Genomic DNA, 21,011 nt, shown 5'->3' with positions numbered 1-21,011 from the left:
AATATATTTAATTACTTCATCTATTTGGCGGCCATTTTGCCGAGTTGTCAATCGTCCACTTTAGCTCCCCATGCAGGAGAAGTCCTAGATAGGTTGAAAGGTCAAATGACGTTATATGCGTCATCAGAGTAGGTTCGCTGATTCGTTCGATTGAAACTCGAGCACAGGCGCTCGTTAGCTGGATAGTCTGCTAAGTAGATCGATTTTCGGATCGATCTATCGACCCCGTGGTCGATGTGCCCGCCAGTGAGTATTAGGTTGCAGTGGCGGGCCTATCGACTACGGGATCGATAGATTGATCCGCAAATCGATCTACTTAGCAGACTACAAACGAGCGCCTGTGAACTCGAGTAACTCGGGTCGCTACTTGGGTTACAACACAGGATCTCGCGAGCAATATTCGTCTAGAAGTTATGAATATGATCAATAAATGTCTTGTATTAAACTATTTTTCATTATACAAGCCTTACCTGTGTCTAGTGTGTGCATATAACTTTACCCTAGCTATCTGTGTATAGAATTTCAAAGAAAACAGTCTATATCTCACTAGTACAGAAATTTGCGAGAAATTTGCGAGAAATGGACACTTTCTCGCTTTTTGCGAGAAGTAAGCGAGAATACATAACTTTCTCGCAATAACCTAGTGAGAATTTAATTTTCTCGCAATCAGCTGGCGAGAACTGTGTTTTCTCGCTCAGCATCTGCGAGAAACTGAATTCTCGCAATCAGTCAGCGAGAAATTTGTTTTCTCGCTTTGCATCGCGAGAAATTGTATTCTTCTGTGTTAGCATTTCACAATTTCTCGTAGATGTAGAGCGAGAAAACAAAGTTCTCGCTGATTGATTGCCAGAATTCAATTTCTTGCAGATGCATACGAGAAAGCACAGTTCTCGCAGCTTGATTTCAAGAAAGTATGTTTTCTCGCTTACTTCTCGCAATACAGCGAGAAAGTATCCATTTCTCGCAAATTTCTCGCAAATTTCTGTACTAGTGTCTGTTCATTGCCCTCCCTAATCCCCTTAATTAATTTGTTCTGCCGATCACTCACGCGGGGGGCTTATCGCCTTGACCAAATACCTCGTTAGCAGCTCATAAGGTAGTAGACAGACTATACACCCAGTATGAAGAGAGTGTGCGTTAGCAGAGAGTTGTATCAGGCCAAGTAATGATAGTGTCCTTGTAGCGTTTCTGATGACATCTACGTCAGGTTTGAAACATTAACAAGAACACAACAGTTACATTCGTTGAATTTTATTGGTCAACAACAACACGACTAATAAACATAAACAACAATACAAACAACAACAACAACAACAACAACACCAACAAGAAATTCGTGGTTCCCTATGATGTGATTTCGAGCCCTTTCTTCTACCCTTAAGACAGCCATTATGTGTTAATCGATCGATACATAATGAGGGGCTCGGTGATTTTACGCAATTAATGAAATGAACAGTATTTTTTAATTTTATTTGGCCATTTTATGTTTGTGATTTTAGACTGCTTAATTAATATTTCATTCGTGTGTTTTGACAGGCAAAGTACTGTGTGAGGGATTACTTTCGACAAATGAGTAGGGCTACAGGCAGTAATTATTTTTGTCAGATAAACACGTTTTGTCTGATGGGCGGGAGGAGTGACATGGGGATTTGGAAATATTAAATATAGGTTCGTGCAATGGAAGGGAGTATGAAACTTAAACAGGGAATTCGAAACGAAACTGCCTCTGGATTATATAAAATATTTGTATAGCTTCGTGCAATGGAAGGGAGCATGAAACTTAAAGCGGGAATTCGAAACGAAACGGCCTCTGGTTGATATGAAATATTTGTATGGTTGTCTCTTCAATAAAAAGTCACAAAAATAATTTGTACGGAAAAACACTTTCTCTAATATGTATTTATTGTTAAGAACAAAGATACAGGTACTTTCACATTAATTGACGTTTTTATAGGCAGTACAAAGATTATAGTGATTCGCTCGTATTGATTCACAATATCTAGGATTTATGAAACCTCATATCAACAACCTTTGCAGCATTCTAAAGCATGGACTTGAAACCAAAACATTACAGATAAAAGTTACAAGACTAAATAGCAGCTGTAAAAATCGTACTAACAGCAACTTGCGACACCCCTTTCCATACATTAGCAATGCAACAGTGGAAAACACAATGGGTCACTTTTAAAAGGACACTAATGGAACAGCATACACACACTGGCCTTTTAGTAATGCGTCAGATATATGTCAGGATTGGCAATTTACATGGTCAGAGTGTGATTTTACTCCAAAGGGAGCTGTAACTTTTGGTTAATTTCGTTGTGGTTTTGTTTGTGTATTTGCTGCAGATTCATGTTCTGCTCCCTGAAGCGTGGTGAAAAGTCAAGTTTTTAATTTATCAACTCAGCCATATGTGTACAGTTAGCAGTGTTAATGTTTAAAATTGAATTCAAATCCGGACTAGAATTCATTTGTCATCAATAACAATAATTACGGTCTTTACATATATACAGACTATTTTGCCAAACAGAATATTTTTTATTCTAGCATGCTTTCGGGAGGGGAACAAGAAACAAAGAACAAGGCATAGCACCACCGAAGGCAGCGCACCTCCAGAGAATGAGAGGGTTAGATTTCCCAAATTTGTGATTTTTTCTTTGGTCTGCTATGATCAATTTTTTCTCAAGACATTACTGAATCCATTTTGTCCTTCTTCTTCTTCACTGCCGACAATCTTTTTTCTCCAAAATTCTTCAAACCTCTCGAAATCAAATGGTTTCCCCCCTTCGAGAATCCATCTGCGACCACTTTCTATCAAATTCGAACCCCTGGCATTCCTAGGTGGCCAACAATCACGTCTGCGTTAATTTAGGTGGTGATAACACGATAAAACACAGATGACATAAGAATTATTGACTAATAGCTCGGGGGTGCTTTGCTATAAGCTACGCCACTTCCCTTAGATGGCCTCCGTGTGCCGAGCAAGTTCAGCGTACCCTGGGGCTATTGACTATAGAAATGTTTCTAACTAAATCTTAGTGATGGTGATCTCTTTCAACTGTTCCAGACTGATCTATAATTACGTATTAAAGCACATAACTTACAGAGTGCAGTTGGCATACGGGCACCATACTTGCTTACAGGTCGGAATGCCCGTTAATTTTAAAGTAAGGACCACACAAGCATAGTCATGAATAAAACTGCAGTTGCAAACAAGAATTTCTTATTATGTACCTGTGCAAGAACTGGACCATGATATTTTTGGGGTCTTTGAAGATAGACCGAGGTGACTCCGTTTTTCCTCCCTGCTTCACCTCCAATTTTTTTAACTTTACTAATTCTGGCAACTTGTCTTTTTGCTTACCTTCTGTCAGTGATTTTTTTTTGTCCCCAAGTGCGCCCCTCACTGCCAATATCCGCGTTCTTTTTGTTGAGATGTTTTCCTTAAAATGACATATCAAACGTGAAATGGGAAAGAAATTTACAGCATCACAAAGTTGAACTCTAGCTGTTGACATCTAAGCATCTACTTCAGGTAGTTGGAAAGCATTGCAGCTTTGTCAATGCTGAGAAATCAAAATACAACTTCAGAATATGTGTACGCCACACAAATAACAGTATGGGTGCAAAGCTTTTCGACAAAATGTCACATGACATCCATGATTTTTGACCTCGATTAACAAAATGCTAGAAAAAATAATCTGAAAGTGTAATTTCATGATTTGAATATATCATGTTCATGGCATGGTTACAGTTAACAAAAATTACCCCCTCGGTGCTGAAACATCAACCTACAATGACTTACCTGACACATGGAAATACTAGGCAAAATATTTCTCAAACACTTTATTCTAACGGTGCCGCCTAAGAGCTACTGTGATTTTATTGGTACTAATTATCGGGTAAGCCTAATTCACGTGCCACGTGCCAGGGACTTGTGAGAAATTATAGGGAGGGAGGGAGAGCCTAATTAAAAAAGAGTATACGGAATCTAGGAATTGCGTTAGTTTATACATGCCAAGAGTATATTCAGGCTACACCACAATAATCATCTCAACACTACCTAGTACCTTTGTTACGCCAAACTTACAAAGGTCGATATGTTCCTGTGTTTTTAGTATGTTGGGGGTATTTGAAAAAAGGAATTTACGTTTGGCTTGTCCTCGGGCCCTACCCCCACCCCAAGGTGTTTGTTAATGAAGCCTTATTGTAACGACCAAATTAGGGGAAAATCCATTCGATTTCGGGGGGGGGGAGCTAAAGGAAATGAGTAAAAGTAAAAGGAAATTATTTGAATATACCTTGATACCATGTTCATGGCCTGGTTACAGTCAGCAACATTACCCCTCTCAGTGCTGACGCATCAACCATACAGACCCACTTGTGACATGGAAATATTATGCAAAATATTTTTCAAAAATTTTATTCTAAAAGTGCCCCATAAGGGCTACTGTGATTTTATTGATAATACTAACACCGGCATACAAAAATACCTATATTGCAGTGTTGTAAAAGAATACAGCGGAGCCTATATTGCAAAGTTTTGATGTTATTTCACTGGGATGATGCTAATATTGTCAGTCATATTCCAGGATAACACTAACGACAGTTTTTGTAATTGAAAATACAGTCTTACATTTTTATATTTATGAATGTAACACCATGATGACACATCCCTCATAAAGATAACAATATGCTGAAGATACAGACAGGAACATATTTTGCAAAGTCTAGACATTAAAGGTATACAGTCACCTGTAATCTAAATATGCCCATACAAGGTCAAAGAGGCGTTCCTTGGTATTCAAAATGCCCACATGAGGGCGCTGTTTTTAAAAAGCGGCCACCCGCTTAAAATCTGTGACCGGTTAGATTTTCTCTTTCCATGGTAACTGTGGCATAATTTGAACAGGGTGACTGTATACCTTTAAATATGTGACAGTGTGTAAGTTCATGTGTTCTATTTCTATTTTATGAGGTTAGATATTCAAGTGTGTACCGGTACATCTAGGTATATTAAGATGGTTTTGTTGTTGGAACATCATGGAACATCAAAAGGATCTTTGCTCCTGCGGACATGCGGAATAAAAGAGCGGACGCATGTGCTAACCGTGGTATATCAAGAATAAACCACGGTTCTTTTCACATCTCGACCAATCAGATTGCTGTATTACACCATTAATATACTGGTATGATATAATACTGGAATTGGATTGATTAATGTCCCTGAAAATTGTTCTCCGATGAAATCTTTTTAACTGCTTTAATACTTTAATATTTTACATGTGAAACTCTTGTATGCATGTCTGACATTATTGTTTGCATCCATGAGGTTTTATATTTGCATGGTCTTCATTTGTCTCTTAAGACCATCCCTAATGTTTTAATGGTGTACGTCCCTTGTTGCAATGGTGAGATCTGACATCAGAATTGATCAATATACCCGGTATGTCTCATAAAATCACTTTTCTTGAGGTAAAGTTTCACTATGCTCTTTGTGTTTATTTGAGCTGTTGTGTTCCTTTGATCTTTTAGTGGGTTAAATGTACCTTTTAAAATCGTACCTAATATGAATGTTTGACCACACTCTTTACATTCATGTTATCTCACACAAGAATGGATCAACATATGCCTTTTAAGACTGCCCCTACTTTGAATGTTTTGCAACACTCTGTACACACATGATGTCTGAAACCATAATGAATCAACATATGCCTTTTAAAATTGCCCTTCTCTGTGAATGTTTTACCACTCTCTTTGCATTCCTGGTGTCTGACACCAGAACGGATCAACATATGCCTTTTAAGATTTGACTTCTGTGTGAATGTTTGACCACACTCTTTACATTCATGTTGTCTTAAACCAGAATGGATCAACCCATTCATTATCAGACAGTGCTTCTATGAGGATATTTTACCACACTCTGTGCATTCATATGGTCAGACACCAGAATGGATCAACATATGGTTCATTTGATTGCACTTCGTTTTAAATGTTCTACCACACTCTCCGCATTTATAGGGTTTCATCTCTGAATGGATCAGCATGTGCCTACTAAGACTTCCCTTCTCTGTAAATGTTTTACTACACACTTTACATTCATGCTGTCTGACACCAGTATGGATCAACATATGCTTTGTACTATTAGTGCAAGATGCGAGGTATAATGATATTCAAATATGCAGATTACACTAATGAGCATTGTTCCGGTATTAAAATTCTATGCTAATGACACTTAATCAATGTGGAATATTCATGTACCTCGGATCTTGCATTGTATAGCTTTGTAAGATTGTCCTTCTGTGTAAATGTTTTACCACACTCTTTGCATTCAAACTGTCTGACACCAGAATGGATCAACATATGCTTTGTAAGATTGCCCTTCTGTGTAAATGTTTTACCACACTCTTTACATTCAAACTGTCTGACACTAGAATGGATCAACATATGCCTTTTAAGACTGCCCTTCTCTGTGAATATTTGACCACACTCTTTACATTCATGTGGTCTAACACCAGAATGGATCAATATATGCGTTTTAAGATTGCCCTTCTCTGTCAATGTTTTACCACACTCTTTGCATTCATACTGTCTGACACCAGAATGGATCACGATATGCCTTTTAAGATTGCCCTTCTTTGTGAATATTTTGCCACACTCTTGCATGTGGTCTTAGCGCTGAATGTGTCAGTGTGTGCTTTTTAATTTTGTCAGTCTCTTTGAATGCTCTACTAGTCTCTTGATATTCATGTGGTCTGACACGAGAATAAATCAACATATGCCAAATAAGACTCCTTTTTACTCTAAATGTTTACTACACTCTTTGCATTTATGTGGTTTGACATCAGAATGGATCAACATATGCCCAATAAGACCCTGTTTTCTTGTAAATGTTTTACCGCACTCTTTGCATTTATGTAGTCTGATCTCTGAGTGGGTCAGTATGTGCCTTTTAAGATTGTCCTTCTGTGTGAATGTTTGACCACACTCTTTACATTCATACTGTCTGACACCAGAATGGATCAACATATGCCTTTTAAGACTGCCCTTTTGTGTGAATGTTTGACCACACTCTTTACATTCATGTGGTCTGACACCAGAATGGATCAACATATGAGTTTTGAGACTTCCCTTCTCTGTAAATGTTTTACTACACACTTTACATTCATGCTGCTGATGCTGTCTGACACCAGTATGAATCAACATATGCTTTGTAAGATTGCCCTTCTGTGTAAATGTTTTACCACACTCTTTACATTCATGTCGTCTGACACCAGAATGGATCAACATATGTCTATTGAGATTGCATTTCAGTGTGAAAGTTTTTCCACATTCTTTACATTCATGTGGTCTGACACCAGAATGGATCAACATATGCGTTTTGAGACTTCCCTTATCTGTAAATGTTTTACTGCACACTTTACATTCATGCTGTCTGACACCAGAATGGATCAACATATGCCAAATAAGATTCCTTTTTACTCTAAATGTTTTACTACACTCTTTGCATTTATGTGGTTTGACATCAGAATGGATCAACATATGCCCAATAAGACCCTGTTTTCTTGTAAATGTTTTACCGCACTCTTTGCATTTATGTAGTCTGATCTCTGAGTGGGTCAGTATGTGCCTTTTAAGATTGTCCTTCTGTGTGAATGTTTGACCACACTCTTTACATGCATACTGTCTGACACCAGAATGGATCAACATATGCCTTGTAAGACTCCCTTTCTTTGTAAATCTTTTTCCACACTCTTTGCATTCATGTGGACTGATCCTTGAGTTGGTCAACACAGGAGTCTCAAGATTGCCATTCTGAATTAATGTTTCACCACACTCACTGTGTTGGAATGGTGTGAGACCAGAATGGATCACTGCAAGCTCCTTGAGGTACTTGTTGTATGCGAAGGTCTCAACACCTTCTTCACATTCAGTTTCTTGTGCTGCTGAATAGTTCAAGCTATGTGCACCATCATTGCTGTTTTTCATATAAATTATACCATACTCAGTGCTGGTTTCACCATCATAGTTGTTCCCAGTATGAGAATGGCACTCCACTTCTCCGTTGATGTTCTCTTGGTTGGATACGCCATATTCCAATGTTATAAAGCCATGTTGCATAATGCTCTGTACGATTATTGATGCATCTGTTGTTAGAGAGATTAATGAACAACAGTTCAGTAGAGTAAGTTTGTGACAACAACAGTCCATAACGCACTCTTTGGAAGAGAGATAGGTTTTTGATATTACTACAAATGACTTTATGTAATATAATGGAGACGTTTTTCACATATTTTGTTAGATCTGTTAGGTGCATAGACTGAAAGATTCCGTCGCGTGCGGGTGCTCCGGCGCACTGCGACCTACGACCCTTTACCACGACTGAAGGCACACTGTACTTGGCCGCGGCAAACTCAAAGAAAAAAAGTACCGCCCACAACTGACTTCACAGACTTTTAAAATATGTAAATCGTGGTAGTGTAATTTGAATATTGCTCACGTGGGCTGTTTGCGGGCATAATGAACACGCGGTAGTCAAGACAACAATGTCGATCAACTGCATCGGCAGCGCCGACATTGCATAATTGCTCTACTCAGCAGATGAAAACAACGACACGTGTGTGTAAGCTTACGCTAGCCGCATGTCGGAGAAAAAACTTACATATAATTACAGTTGTCTGTGTGGCTCAATTGACGCCTATAAAAAACTCCATAGCGTCTTTCTCGCTGAGCGCAGCAGAATGTGCAGTCTGCGGGGAGACTGTAGACTCTCGGAAGAAAAGGTCGATCTTTTCGAAAACGACCGATATCGCCGAGAAACTGAAGCAACTCTTTACAGTGGAACTGACGTCTGGACATCACAGCGGAGCCAGCAGATCGTCCATGTAGCCGACACAAACAGGAAGTGTCTGTTACCGGCTACCAAAAACTATGAAAAATAGTAAAGAATGAGCTACAAAATCACTATCACTTTTAAGTTGCAGGTAGATGGCAATTTCAACAAGATTTTCTTGATAGACATCACAACTGAGTAATCTCCGCCACTCGCTCGTCATGATAGTCTCTGGTGAACTGAACACAACCTGGAATTTACCACGCACAGTATTTGTTCCTTTGTACGTACGTCGTTTTGGAGATCTGAACCGATCAAAGCCGCCTTCACACCCATTTCGCTGCACTTCTGCACTTGATCTTTCATGAGTGAAATCAGGGGCGAAATCCCCAGAGCGATCGATCCTGAACAGTTCTTAAGTGTGTCCATAACTTTTGGTGCCAGCGTGTAAATCATAGATTTCCCATACCGTGGGGCCCTGTTGGTAAAATAGCGAACACATCTCTGCCGCCGCAAAACTCTTTGAATGCGTCTCTTTGCTCTGTTTTCAACGTAATATTATATACATCAGAACATTTACTGACTGCCTCAGCAATGAGAGTCGGCGATTGTTCAGATCAGCCATAATGATCAAATCGGAACGCTAGACACAGACGTCAACGTGAGTATAGCTTCGGCCGTTTGATTTTCAATACTTTGAGTTTCAAAAAACATGTTGTGTTTGTTGACAAACGAGACATGACATAAGCTTAGGCGGGACAAAAGCCGGGCGACAGTTTTGAATATGCTAATCATGATCATGCACTGAGTGAGCGATGTGGGCGGTATTGTTACCCTACACACTGTCAATTAACTCGTTTCTGTAATATGATTGGTTCCAACAAAATTTTGTTGGAGAACAGGATTTCAACAGTGTGCCTTCAGTCGTGGTAAAGGGTCGCAGGTCGCAGTGCACCGGAGCGCCCGCACGCGATGGAATCTTTCAGTCTATTAGGTGCACAGCAATAGCCATCAACACAATCTTTGATCCAGAATTTAAAGGGCAAAGGTCACATACATAGTTCCTAAGGGCAGCAAAGCACAGCAAGGCACAGACTATGAACAAAGTACAGATATATACATGTAACAAAGTCAAAGTTGTCAAAGAAATATATAACTCTACCGTGCAATACAAGCAAACATGAAAGCATGGCTACTGAAACCATTGCTGATCACAGAGATCGATATAAAGCAAAAACTCTGTAAAAGACATGAACACATCTAACAATCAGTTCGTCATTGCATATACAGCTAACCGACCACCCAAAGCTGTTTCTAGACATTAATGAATTACATAAATTAACTCTGGCATTCTGATACTTCATACATTGGTGGGAAATACATGCACTTCAGGGCACATTTTGCCTTAACCATTTTCCTGACAAGTCGGTGAAAACCGCTCGAAATTCAGTGTAGCCAGAATCTAAACACTGGTTGCATTATCCTACCAACTCGGTGGAAATTGGGCCATTTTTCGATACCCCCTTTCCTGCCAAGTCGACTGCACTACATTGTGCTATCCACTGTGCATTTAGGGGTCATCCGAGGACAGGTTTTCTGACAAGGAACACCTTTTCCCCTCGAAATGAGTTCGCAGGGAGTTGATAGACAGGGAAAGGTGCAGAAACCTGTCCGCCAGTCCCCACATCCGAGGCGGGCTTTTTTTTTACTGCTTTTTAGCGGACTTGGCAGGATGACATGGTGACTTTTTCTAGTGGAGTCGGACGTACCGGTACTTGGCTTCCTGGCACTTTACAGATTGCTGCTGATCATGACCTACTCGGCAATGCTAATCTAAAAGGGTTCCTCTTGCAAAAAACTTGGCAGATGGTGCCGATGGTGCGGGACAAAAGTCTATGGTGTCCAATCCATGCCAAAATTACTACTTTGATTTTACAACAAAACATGCCATTCCGAATTCTATTTTACAATTCAACATGCTATTTCACAACACAGCATGCCATTCCGAATTCGATTTTACAATTCAACATGCTCTTCTGAATTTCATTTGACAACACAACATGCTCTTCCAAATTTCATTTGACAACACATCATGCCATTCCAAATCCTATTTTACAACTCAACATGCTCTTCCGAATTTCATTTGACAACACATCATGCCATTCCAAATCCTATTTTACAACACAACATGCTCTTCCGAATTTCATTTGACAACACATCATGCCATTCCAAATCCTATTTTACAACACAACATGCTCTTCCGAATTTCATTTGACAACACATCATGCCATTCCAAATCCTATTTTACAACACAACATGCTCTTCCGAATTTCATTTGACAACACAACATGCCATTCCAAATCCTATTTTACAACTCAACATGCTCTTCTGAATTTCATTTGACAACACATCATGCCATTCCGAATCCTATTTCACAATTCAACATCCCATTCTAAACCTAGCTCTGCGGAGCAGGGCAGTGTTACTGGCTATCGAACAAGATTCAAATGGCGGACGCGAAATGGTCCCCTCGCACAGAGAGAGAAATGCGAACTTTGCACAAGTCTAAAAACGCAGCTTAGCACATTGTGTATCTAAACAAGATGAGCGTGCTCGAAAACTAGGATCGATCACGATTTTAAATTAAAATTTGCAGTTTTTGGAAAAGAAACTGCGCGCTGCAATCAGCAGTTTTGTCTATTGTGCACCGTGCGTGGGAGGCTTATCGTGAAAGACCGAGATTTATATATGGCGCATCTGATACGGATATGGTCCCATCGCATAGAGAGATGAAAGTGGGCTTTGTGTAAGTTCAAAAGCACAGCTTAGCTCATCGTGCATCTAGACAAGTTGAGCGTGCTCAAAATAGGAGATCAATCACGATTTTGGGTGAAAAAAACCGATTGTTTTCGGTGGAGAAACTGCGCGTTGCAACCAGTGGTTGGTTTTGCCTATGGCGGTCAGCAGGGCTGTGGTGGGAGGCCTTTAGCCGGCAAGGGGTGGACCATTGGGGAGTGGAAAATTTTCGAAAAAAAAAATTCCCCACAAATTTCAATAAAAATAATCAGCCAAAGAAACTTGAGAAAAACAGATGACGCACTTAGGTAAAAGAAAAAAATCCGTCAAAAGTTACTTTCTGAAACATTTTTATTTTAGTCTGCATCAGATATACTATGATTCTTTGGCCAGGGGGGGGGGAGGGGAGATCTGAAGGGTATAATCTTGGCCAGTAAATGAAGTAACTTTTTTATTTTATAACTTTTTGTTCTGTTGATCATATTTTTTCTTTCACTGAAGTTTGGCATCGTAAAGTAATTCGAGATATAAGATAATATAAAAATCATATCTGTGATATCGATTGTTAACAACTGTATTGTGGGTCTTTACACTATGATTAATTAACAAGAATTCAACAATTTAGGCAGCTTGCATCGGTACATAAAATGGGAAATATTCACCAACCATATGACAAACAATCAGTTTCTTTGTATTTCACTATTCAACGAAACTGATTTCCATTGTAATGTTCTAAACTTTATTTTACAATTAAACATTACAAATCCGTATTTTTTTTTTCAAAATATCATTTGTACACTTGTCTTGACGGTTGAATATCGTGCGTGTGAAATGCAATAGTGCAGAAGAATACGGATAGCGACATTACAGCGACCTCTATTGGTTGTTGTCCACACAGTCTTTCTCGCGAAGTCCGTTCCAACAGAGCTTTGACCCTTGTCTGGCCCCATATCCGTATTTTACATCGCCGCTTGCTGAGGCTGAGTTGTCAGTTGTCACTGCTGCTCGCTACTTATGATAATCATTTAAATGAATCGTTCACGTAACACAGCCTTCATCAGGCAGACCATCACAGAGAAGATACAGCTATGGGAAAGAGAGTTAGAAAGTACCGATCATGAGTATGATGGGCTACAACGAAGAATGGTAACACTGCTCCGACTTGTAAACAGAACAAAAAGTTATAAAATAAAAAAGTTACTTCATTTACTGGCCACGATTATACCCTTCAGATCTCCCCTCCCCCGCCTCTTGGCCAAAGAATCATAGTATATCTGATGCAGACTAAAATAAAAATGTTTCAGAAAGTAACTTTTGACAGATTTTTTTTTTCTTTTACCTAAGTGCGTCATCTGTTATTCTCAAGTTTCTTTGGCTGATTATTTTTATTGAAATTTGTGGGGAATTTTTTTTTTTCGAAAATTTTCCACTCCCCAATGGTCCACCCCTTGCCGGCTAAAGGCCTCCCACCACAGCCCTGCTGACCGCCATAGGCAAAACCAACCACTGGTTGCAACGCGCAGTTTCTCCACCGAAAACAATCGGTTTTTTTCACCCAAAATCGTGATCGATCTCCTATTTTGAGCACGCTCAACTTGTCTAGATGCACGATGAGCTAAGCTGTGCTTTTGAACTTACACAAAGCCCACTTTCATCTCTCTATGCGATGGGACCATATCCGTATCAGATGCGCCATATAGTAAATCTCGGTCTTTCACGATAAGCCTCCCACGCACGGTGCACAATAGACAAAACTGCTGATTGCAGCGCGCAGTTTCTTTTCCAAAAACTGCCAATTTTTAATTTAAAATCGTGATCGATCCTAGTTTTCGAGCACGCTCATCTTGTTTAGATACACAATGTACTAAGCTGCGTTTTTAGACTTGTGCAAAGTTCGCATTTCTCTCTCTGTGCGAGGGGACCATTTCGCGTCCGCCATTTTGCATCTTGTTCGATAGCCAGTAACACTGCCCTGCTCCGCAGAGCTAGGTTTAGAATGGGATGTTGAATTGTGAAATAGGATTTGGAATGGCATGATGTGTTGTCAAATGAAATTCAGAAGAGCATGTTGAGTTGTAAAATAGGATTTGGAATGGCATGTTGTGTTGTCAAATGAAATTCGGAAGAGCATGTTGTGTTGTAAAATAGGATTTGGAATGGCATGATGTGTTGTCAAATGAAATTCGGAAGAGCATGTTGAGTTGTAAAATAGGATTTGGAATGGCATGATGTGTTGTCAAATGAAATTCGGAAGAGCATGTTGAGTTGTAAAATAGGATTTGGAATGGCATGTTATATTGTCAAATGAAATTCGGAAGAGCATGTTGTGTTGTCAAATGAAATTCAGAAGAGCTTGTTGAATTGTAAAATCGAATTCGGAATGGCATGTTGTGTTGTGAAATAGCATGTTGAATTGTAAAATAGAATTCGGAATGGCATGTTGTGTTGTAAAATCAAAGTAGTAATTTTGGCATGGATTGGACACCATAAAAAGTCACTTATTCAGTTGTGCGTTACTGAAAATGAGAACCTATTTTTGACGCGACGGCTTGACTTGTTCCTCCAATGGAACGGATATGAACGACTCGGAAATACCATTACAAACTGGTGTCTGACGTATTAAGCTGGGCTTCAGCTCTGCAAGTTCAAGCCAGGCAACGTCCTTCACCGCCTTGGCCGTGCCACTCAATTGACGTGGCTTTTGATTTTTAGTCCTTTGTGCCCTGTGGGCACAAAGTACTAATGTGATGACGCGGCCTCTGTTGTCGCATACAGTGGGCCGTATGCTGTGGACGCAGGTATCTCAGAAACACTTCAGTAACTTTTTCTGAAATTTGGTCTAGTGGTCACTTGGGCATGTATCTCAAATGGTCTTTTTTGTTTTTTTGATTGAATCGGAGGAATTCTAAAGTCACTTTTTTTAGCTTTTTTGTGAAAACCACTATTTTCAATTTTTCCTCAAAACCACTGATGTGATTATTGTGATATTTGGCATGGGTGTTCGTATAGTTAAAATGCTGTCAGAAATGTTCAAAATTCGGTGATACATGCCGTGTATTATTTTTAAACAATATTTTTATCCACTTTTATTTTATATTTACTTGATTTTGACTCGCTTTCGCTAAAGCTACCGTCTGCGCATGCGCACAACTGTAGGACAAAATCTGAGTTGAAGAATCGAAACGGACGCCATCTTGTTTCTCGGTCTGGGCATATTTTTTACGTTGTTAAACGTTTCACTGTATATTTCAATATGTTCTATAGTTATGAAGTTGACAGTGATGCACTTTTGCGGCTGTCGTGTATTTTTTGGTACGAAAGGCGCCTTTGATCGACTGAAGAATGATGGCCTCCGTAGGCGATAAACACCGGTACTGGCAGGCATATCAGTTCTACTGAGGAAGTAATCCACTGGCCCGTACAGGTCAGGGACTCACTTAGGGGAGAACCACTTGATTTCTGGGGGGGGAGGTATTGAGGATTTTGAGAAAAAAAAATGTCACAGGTGAAATAAAAGAAAAAATAGCGTCAATGACACTGTAGCTCCCATCCTGGACTATTTAGTGTTTGTTCTCTGGTCAGATATTTGAACATGTGTGAAAGGGATAAAGTGCATGAAGTGAAAATACTTAAATGTAATGTACTGGAGACGGTGAAATATGTTTAATGTATTTATTCAGAATATGAAATGGAAAAAATACAGAATTAGATATATCGAATACTGTGATACAATTATTAACTCAACAAGTCATTTACAATGACATAGTCCCCACTTGTAATAGGAGTATTAGTCTTGATGGGGCAGGAAAATGTTGTCATTAAGAAATATCACTGGAGTGTATATGTTGAGATCTATGGGCACATAGGTCTATGTCGTTGTTCCAAATTTGAAACACATGAGGCATGTCTAAGTTCTGGTTCTAAATCGGGAAAAAAGATCAGACCTCTAGCAGTATTGGCCAGCCAAGAAATACATATGCGCATTATAAATGAGGTACAAGATGTGACATCTTAAGGTCTAATATCCTATCAAAATTGAAGGGTATAGAACTTGTGGTTACTGAGATATGCATATATATGTATAATCAAGGTCAAAGGTCATCGAGGTCACATGACATTTTGAAAAAAAAATTATATTGCTAATTAATCCCTATATGCAAAAAAAACAGACCTCTAGCTCTATTCGCTTGCCCAGAATTAGATGTGTACATAATTAATGAGGTAAAGTGTGTGTTGTCATAAGGTCTCCCATCCTACTAAATACAAAGGACATAGCACTTGTGGTTACTTATTTATTGACATAAACATATATTTTAGGTAAAAGGTCATCGAGGTCACATGATATTTTGTCAAAATATTTCTCTCCTATAGTTATCCCTATATACCAAAAATCAGACACCCAGCTCTATTGGCTTGCTCAGAATGAAATATGTGCATAATTATTGAGGTACAGTATGTTGTGTCATAAGGTGTCCAATCATACCAAATATGAAGGGTGTAGCACTTGTGGTTACTGAGTTATGGAAAAATATGTATATTTGAGGTCAAAGGTCACCGAGGTCACGTGACATTTTGTCAAAAAAATTGTATTGCTAAGTTATCCCTATATAGCAAAAATCAGACCTCCTGCTCTATTGGCTCGCTCAAAATTAGATATGCGCATAATTAATGAGGTACAATATGTGGCGTCATAAGGTGTCCAATCATACCATACATGAAGGGTGTAGCACTTGTGGTTACTGAGTTATAGACAAATATGTATATTTGAGGTCAAAGGTCACAGAGGTCACGTGACATTTTGTCCAAAAAATTGTATTGCTAAGTTATCCCTATATACCAAAAATCAGACCTCTAGCTCTATTGGCTCGCTCGAAATTAGATATGCACATAATTAATGAGGTACAATATGTGGCGTCATAAGGTGTCCCATCATACCATACATGAAGGGTGTAGCACTTGTGGTTACTGAGTTATGGACAAATATGTATATTTGAGGTCAAAGGTCACCGAGGTCACGTGACATTTTGTCAAAAAAATTGTGTTGCTAAGTTATCCCTATATACCAAAAATCAGACCTCTAGCTCTATTGGCTTGCTCAAAATTAGATATGCGCATAATTAATGAGGTACAATATGTGGCGTCATAAGGTGTCCCATCATACCATATATGGAGGGTGGTTGCACTTGTGGTTACTGAGTTATGGACAAATATGTATATTTGAGATCAAAGGTCATCAAGGTCACATGACATTTTGTCAAAATATCCAAGATATCTGCGTGAACGGATGGACTCACGGATGGACGAACAGACGGACATGACCCAATCTATAAGCCCACTGGACTTCATCCGTGGGGACTAAAAATTGTGTCACTGCATCCTTTTTGCAATATGAATACGATGAGAAACTAAATTTTTATTTTTCATGGCCTAATACATGGGAGTCTATGGAGATCTGCCTTATACATGGGAGTCTATGGACGTGTAAACTAAAAATATGCAAATTTCACCACGATTTGCCCAAATTTGGGAAAGGTCACTCCTATGCACTTCCATACCAAGTTTCAAATCAATCGGACTTGTGGTTTCAGAGTAAAAGATTTTTTGACCAAAAATGGGAGAAAATAACAAAAAAATTCATGAAAAATAGCAAGTCCAAGATACTGACCCAAGATGTGCACAATCATTTCATGTCAGCCCAAAGTACTTACATACTAATTTTTCATGTAATCTGCTCAGTGGTTATTGAGTTTTTACAATTTTGACTGTTTTTACATTTTTTCACTTAATTTGCATATTTTTGGCAATGACAACTTCATTTTAACAAAATCTCATCTACAGCCCATCATCCATGTACACACCAAATATCAAGATGAAATGTACAGCGGTTTTGGAGTTTTTGATGTTGACGGACAGACATACAGACATACAGACATACAGGCATACATACATACAGACATTTCCCTAGCCTATAAGAATAGCTTCCATTGCCATATATACATATGGCTATGGGAGCTAAAAAATTAAGCCTGTAATGGCTTGAGAAAAAAAAATACTCATAACAGACAGAAATAAAAAAGCAACTGTCACAATGCAGTTGAAAAGAGCAAAATTTTGGAAACTTCATTCTCATGTATTGTTTGCTAGCATGCTGCCATAGGCAGCGCAAATGTATTTACCACAAGCAATTCTTATGTGTTTTTTTTTCCAGCACTTATGATATGAGCATTCACTACTTTACAACTCAGTGCACTATATGTTTTCCTTCCCTTTTCTGACCCAAGAAATCATATTTCAGGATTTCTGTTGCAATATCTCAATGGTACAGGCAATATCTATATGGGACTATTTGACTTCTGTAAATTGTGAAAATTTAAAACACAAGACAGGAGTCAATAAACTAGTTTAAAACCAATACATTATTCTCTCAATATGAATATGTTAGAAAGATTACAAGTTGACAATGAAAATTAAGGAACAACAAATATAATGAAATACAATGTGTGAGCCTTGTTTCTCTGACCACAAAAGATAACATCTCCCCTGAGAACTTAAAAGGAATTGACTGTTTTAAAGAAAAGCAGGTATAGTACTGATCATTCTATAATTTAAAGTTGTATATATACTAGACTTTCCATTTTGTTTTCATTTGTTGGAATGTAAAATTAATATATAAAACCATCCTGTGATATGTGAAACACTGGCTTAAATTTGAAAAATTGCACTGCTACTCCATTGATGCAGGTCTGACAGTTGAAATAAAAAAATACTGTCTCTCTGACCAAAAAAAGTTCCCATACCCACTTCCTGCATACCCCCCCAAATCAAATGGGTCTCCCCTTAATATGCGCATGCGCATTTAACAAGTTAGCGTTGTTTTGCAAGGACTTTTAAAAATCAAACCGACACGATCTTGTTCCTCGGTCTTGTGCGAATTGTGACGTTTTAAAGTTTTTAGAGTTTATTTGATGATGTTTTGTAAATATGAAGTTCACAGTGATGGTACTTTTGTTGCTGTCATGTATTTTTTGGCATGAAACGCTCCTTCGATAGACTGAAGAATGATGGCCTCCGTACTCGGTACTCGTACTCCCCAGTACCGGTGAATCCATTGCCTTAGCGAGGCAATCCCACCGACGGCCCCTACTAATAGCTGGGTGAGAGTGAGGGAACGCTCTATCCTTCTACCTCCATGTCATAACAAACTTGCATCGTTTTATGTTGATGTACTGTCCTTTCGACACAGCAATAACTTTTAGTTTTCTGTTGCCTATTTTGGGTAATTTCGACAGTTGTGCATTGATTTTGACATCATTGTTGACTTTGATCGCTAAAGACAGTGTGTGCTTATGTTGACCGATTTACGTGCACTTCAGAATCACGGCATAATCCGACACATGGTAATTTGGCATGATCATCAGATCGTACATGATCCGAGATTGCACTTAAGCAAGGTCACGATAACTAATGTTGTTTGTTTCACTGTCGTTTAATACCTCTATATTTCCACTAAAAGACCATTAGAATTTCCTCCTGGCTACTTTGAAATCGTGCATTGGCATGCATGTAAGTTGTCAACATCACTATGCTTGAATGTAGTAGACTCTTACTATGAATATATCGACTGTTACTGCACATTGCATATGTGTGCAAGTCACTCCATATCATATCAAAAAATGTAGTATTGCGAAGTTTGAGCTGCCAGAAGCCAGAATTTACATTTTATGAGAAAGTTATCTTACATGTAAAACTCAGTTCTACTTGAACAAAATGCAAGCTATGTTGTATAACTATCGTGAATAACATAATATTTTGTACCTATCACCGTGTCAGAAAATCAGAAGGAAACAACCAGTCAGACAAACTGTGGTCAGGATGATACTGTCCTATTTTAATATTTGTCTCTCGGCACACACCAGAAACTCATAACTGTGAAACAACATTTCCATATAATTGTATATTCAGTTTTTATATTTAGTTTGCTTTTCACCATATTGTATGTCCTTCTCTGTACCACATAATTCAAAATTAAATATTGTTTTTGGCCTATACATACTTGAGGGGTAAGCTTATTTAGTCTCATACATTAAAGATGTACTGTTGACCTACAGAGTCCAAACTTTTTATCATTGTATTGTAGATAGGTGTACCGGTACACTCCAAATACTAAGTACAAGTGTGGTGAGTGTAACAAGCAAATGTTTTTTAGTCAATGGCCCAAATTTATTTTCTATTTGATGGACAATAAATACATGTGTAATCGATGCCAACAATCCAGTTTAAGTAATTTGGTTTAGCCATTGTCCATTATATTACAATAGTTTGTGGCTAAATTTTCTCCCCTTCTGTATCATATAAGTTCACCGTTTCCTGTTTTAGAGATTGTTGATCCTATGGAGTCCCATCTCTTATTCTTAATTCACTTTCACACAAGGTTGTTGATACTTAGAATCCACACTTGAACTTATGCTGGAGCAGTAACCAACCAGTTCAAATAACTTTCATTTATGTCCAAACAATTTGACTTTCTGCCAAATTTCACATTTATGGCAAATAATAAACAGTAAGGAGGTACAAAGGACGTCGGTGCCCCTGGGCCCCATGTTTATTTATTCCATCATACAAAGTATTGGCTCTGGTTTACAGGCAAGTGTATCCTGTTGCCGACGACTTTGGTTGCTACGTACGCTGTTTGCGTACCGAGAATTCAAGAGGGAACATGAGGTCAATGGTATGGGGATACTGCCTGTACTGAGCAGGGACTGCTTTTGTTATGCAAACCAGCTAGCTGTACAAAGGCCGCCAGGCATGAGGAGACATCGATGGCTAGAAAAATGGAAGCATATTGCATTGTACCCGTGCATCGCAAAAGTCAGACTGACAACTTGAGTGTAGTAACTGGTTATCACTGGTTAGCTGCAGCCCAAGCCATGACGGTACAAACCTATACCTGACTGAGGACCGCTTGATTAAGTCAGAAATGAATGGTAACACTCCTAAGCCAACGGCTTGATTAAGTCAGAAATGAATGGTAACACTCCTAAGCCAACTCCCGTAACACTCCTAAGCCAACTCCCAAACGAGCTGGCTAAACTACGTGTAAGCTGTGCCTCAATAGCTCAGCCATGTCGTTAGTATAACGGCAAAAACATAGTTTTTGTGCTACACTGCCAAGTCATTGAAGGTACGGATTCAATTGATCCTACCCTTGGGAACAAGCCACCTAATGGCCGATATAGCTCCGCTGTGCTTATGTAGAGAATAATTATTTTTGACACATGTTGATAAAGAAGGTGGAAATCTTTGATAGCTCAATACGTAGGTTTCGAGTTGTCAGAAAACGCACGAATTTTTAACATTCGGTCGCATGGGGGCGCTCGAGATT

General features: G+C 38.9%; 1 protein-coding gene across 3 annotated transcripts in view; it reads right to left on the bottom strand.

The window, feature by feature from the left end:
- LOC139142027 (zinc finger protein 345-like) overlaps positions 1 to 21,011 on the bottom strand; it is a 121,659-nt gene that overhangs the window by 22,266 nt on the left and 78,382 nt on the right. Inside the window, exon 3 of one of the 3 annotated variants that reach the window (XM_070711822.1) lies at positions 1,885 to 8,147. The exons of the other annotated variants lie outside the window; for them this stretch is intronic. Within the exon in view, the coding sequence (XP_070567923.1) occupies positions 6,799 to 8,147 (1,349 nt within the window). The 3' untranslated portion in view covers positions 1,885 to 6,798. Of the gene's footprint in view, positions 1 to 1,884; positions 8,148 to 21,011 lie in introns of those variants that run through there. 3 annotated transcript variants of the gene reach the window in all.

This window comes from Ptychodera flava, chromosome 10, assembly GCF_041260155.1.
Source record: "Ptychodera flava strain L36383 chromosome 10, AS_Pfla_20210202, whole genome shotgun sequence".
Classification (NCBI taxonomy): Eukaryota; Metazoa; Hemichordata; class Enteropneusta; family Ptychoderidae; genus Ptychodera; species Ptychodera flava.
The sequence above is the reverse complement of the archived record's forward strand: the minus strand, read 5'-3'. Positions and strand labels throughout refer to the sequence as shown.